Source organism: Octopus bimaculoides, chromosome 13 (assembly GCF_001194135.2).
Source record: "Octopus bimaculoides isolate UCB-OBI-ISO-001 chromosome 13, ASM119413v2, whole genome shotgun sequence".
NCBI lineage: Eukaryota > Metazoa > Mollusca > Cephalopoda > Octopoda > Octopodidae > Octopus > Octopus bimaculoides.
Window position 1 is genome coordinate 61,720,207 of NC_068993.1, and position 3,985 is coordinate 61,724,191.

The window sequence follows — 3,985 nt, forward strand, 5'->3', positions numbered from 1 at the left end:
GATTCTTTCAATTTCCATCTACCAAATATACTCACAAGGCTTTGGTCGGCCCGAAACTATAGCAGAAAACGTTGCCTCGAAGTGTCACGCAGTGGGACTGAACCCGGAATCATGTGACTTGAAAGCAAACTTCTTACCACACAGCTACACCCGCGCCTGTATTGATAGTATTTAAATATGTTGATATCTACTAATTTTATATCTAATAGCGAGCATGATAAAATATTTACCAATTAAACCAAATATTCGTTGTAATCATCGCTCTTCGAGGCGTTTTTAATAGATCAATTGCTGTGTGGGTTGTATTTTCAAGATTCGTATTTCCTTCAACTTCATCCTCAAATTTGGATTTCCGTTCCGTTTCTCTTTGAAGTTTCCATATAAGTTTTCCCACATTCTCATTGTGTTTTTTATTTGTTCTTGCTATCCTGTTAAAGGATTTTTCAGCTTCTGCATATTTCCCTTGAATAAGAAGCCATCTAGGAGATTCAGGAAGATATCTGTCAAGTAAAATGATTTGTAAACAATGATATAATCTGGTATTGTTTTAGGATAGTTTTGCTAAAACGAGAAGCTGAAAGTGAAGCGATGCGATGTCAATTTTGAATATATAATAACAATAACATAATACAGTTTAATATCAAGTAAAACAAAATTATACAATCTGTAGACGAACGTGAAGCTATAATTATGTATAGGGTGGGTTTATCATCTGTAAGTACTGTAATATGATAGAGGACTGTAAATCAAATGTGTTCCTTATATTCATTGTACATACGAATGTACATGTATATAAGAGTATATGTATGTTTATAGATTCGTATCATAAAACATCACAGTAAAATTCAATCGTCAGTAAACCATAATCCAGTGAATCATATATGTTGCAAAATATATACGTATATACGTTTACCAAAACTGCTTTCCACTCAAACAGTCATGCATAAAACCTCACATACGCACACACTTACACACAAGATGAGACATACACATACACACACACGCCCATACAATGACACACCCAATGACACATACACATCCACACACACGCACGCACGCACACACATACACACACATGCTACAATGAGAAACCAAAATAGTGATATCTGAAATAATTTAATACGCACGTTTCACGTTTGAGTAATACAGAACAGGAAATACATCCATTACGTAAACCTTTCTCAGTTAAAGCATTTCAAAATATGAAGAAATTTATGGAAATATTTCAATATACATGTGGTTCAAAATATCACTCGTTTAACTTCATTATTATAAATTATATGACTCGATGCCAATTCGGATAACTCCGTAATATTCGGATCCTCAGCAGGTGCTACAGTGACAGTTAATTGAGTCATTTAATTTCACTGTAGTCTCATCGACTCCAAACAATCTTTGTAAGAAAGTTTACATTTCCTACACATCTTGTCAAATACACTTGCAAAGCTCCACTCTGCGGTCTCGATCACTTCCTTTGAGAGTATGGACAATTCATGGAATGTCATTTTTCAATGGTAGTCCTTGGACTTGCAATGAATCCTTGATTCTGAAGTTCACATCTCACGACTCGCTTGGCACACAGATTTTCTTGAAATCTGGCAATACGTTTCTAGTATTCGTTTTTGCTTTGTGGAACTCATCGATTTCCGAAGTCTTGTGGACTTTCTGATCAGTTCCATCTGCCTCAAACTTATCTCTAATTCGCATGATAGTAAGTCACATGGATGCATCTATTTGAAATTCCCTCCTAAATAGTCTTTTCGCTTCAATTGCATTTTCAAACATCTAGTATCGATTTAACATAAGTCCGTGTAAGTGAAAACTTAGTCTGGCTTACTTCAATTACGAAATAAAACTTTAATTATCAGCTGTTAAATTGAGTAGACATCTATACGTATTTTGAGACATCCTGCATATATTTATGTAGATATTTATTCAGATTATCGTTGCAAACTGCAAAGATATACTTACTTCACTGCTACAATGAGAACCAGAATATGCGGAATAGTTACAGCATACAATAGGTGTTGCCATTTACGAAGTAAAAATGCTACACCAGCGAGAAGTGTTTCTCCGAGAGCGAATGCTCCATGAACAGCAAAATTCAAATGCATTCTGTAATTCTGAGAGACACATTCTAGCACTGTAATAAAGAAAAATATTGTATTAATAACTTTTGATATTATTTGAGTGACTATATTATATTGCATATAAAGAGTGATACAAAAGTTAAACATCCTTTAAATTTCAATACCTACCAATATTACCTTAGAATAGTTTACGGCCAATAGATTAAATCACAAATATCAACTGTCGATTCGATCAAAGGTACCCACCCCCAGGGTCTGTGGCTTTTAGTTATGTAAAAACAATAATGAGTTTTAAAGTACTTACAGATAGTGTATATGTTTATATAACAACCTGCATATCCGAATCCTTCAAGGAAATACAAAATGATGAACACGCCATAATTTGGTGAGTGTATTCTGGCAAAACAGCTACATATGAAAAGAATATCCGCAGCACAGAGCATCTTGAATCGGCCAAATCTATCAAAAGTACAACCATTGAGATTAAATGATTGTTTCAATTTTTGTAGAATCGTTTAATATTCCTATCTATTACAGTAATGACCGTGGTCGATACCATAAGACAGATCTAATTCTAAGTCAAACGTCTAATTAAACACACTGGAGACATCATTATATAAGCAAGATTCTATTTGTTTTATGGAGAGAAGTAAATTTTGGTGACAAATTAAAAACTGTTTTTGTGGATTTTAATTAACACGAAAACACTTGGGCTGTAAATATAAAGCGACAGACATTGGGCATTGAGTACGAAACTGTTTTCGTTCGCATCTGCTTCGACAGTCATGTTTAAAATACTGAATTATATAACTGGAGATTTATTATCTAAACGTTAGATAGAAAACAAAGATAATAAATCTCCTTTGGTGTTATTTAACGGCCTGAAATACCTTTCAAAACGGTATTTCCAAAAGGCGCAAGACCGGGGGTGTCATTGCTGAGTCTAAAAGGCAGCTAAGGCTATGTAAGTGCTACAGAAGGACCACCGTTAGACTCCCGTTTCGATAATAGCATAAGTGAGGAGTCTAACGCGGGTCGTATGATAGCGTGAATATTTTAAATAAAACCTTCCCCTCCAACGCACCATTCTCCGAGCCTTCCGGAGAGTTCAGTCCGACCCCTCCACTTCGCACATCTTCCCCAACCTACCCCCATCCTTCCAATGATCCCACAACCTACATGACCTTCTGGTCCACGGTTTCTTCCCTAACCCCATCTCCCAACCTGGCTCGTTACCTTGCTCCCGCTCTCGCTGTCTCACTTGCCCCTATCTCTCTAACACCATCATCCTCACAGGCACCCATCATCATCCCTATCATATCACTAACTCCTTTACCTGCACTTCTAGCAACGTCATTCACTGCATCTCCTGCTCTTTCTGTCCTTCTCTGTACATCGGTCAAACGGGACGCCGCTTGGCTGACCGGTTCGCAGAGCACCTCCGAGACATTAGACTCAGTAATGACATTCCGGTTTTGAGCCATTTCCGCTCTACAAGTCATTTATTAGAACACCTGTCTATGTTCGGATTGTCTTTGCACAGGGGCCATCCGGACTCCTGCTTTTGCCGTGAACAAGAATTAATCTTCTCTTTTCGCTCCTTTGCTCAACTCCCCTCCCCTCTTCATCTGACTCCCTCCTTTCTTCTCTTCATCTGACACCTACTTTCTCTCTTCACTGCTACCGACATTCTCCCTTCATCGATATGTCCCTCCATCCATACCCCTCCACAACACATCCCAAGCACGTGTTCGAATACGTGCTTGATAATGTTGAGAACTGAAAGCGCTTGCACATTTATTAAAGCCTACACGTAATTTGTGAAATTCCTTTCTAAAGTTTTTTTCCTAATCTTAACTTTTATACACACACACACACACACACACGTATATATA

The 3,985-nt window shown here is 37.3% G+C and overlaps 1 protein-coding gene across 5 annotated transcripts in view; it reads right to left on the bottom strand.

Annotated features, from left to right (window-relative positions):
• LOC106880859 (organic cation transporter protein) overlaps positions 1 to 3,985 on the bottom strand; it is a 30,190-nt gene that overhangs the window by 9,339 nt on the left and 16,866 nt on the right. For all 5 annotated transcript variants that reach the window (XR_001410786.2, XM_052972543.1, XM_014931007.2 and 2 more), the window contains exons 4-6: positions 2,395 to 2,549; positions 1,972 to 2,143; positions 231 to 500 (exon numbers count right to left, since the gene is read on the bottom strand). Coding sequence is in view for 4 of the 5 variants with exons in the window: in XM_052972543.1 (XP_052828503.1) it covers positions 231 to 500; positions 1,972 to 2,143; positions 2,395 to 2,549 (597 nt within the window). In the remaining variant the exon portion in view is untranslated. The remainder of the gene's footprint in view (positions 1 to 230; positions 501 to 1,971; positions 2,144 to 2,394; positions 2,550 to 3,985) is intronic.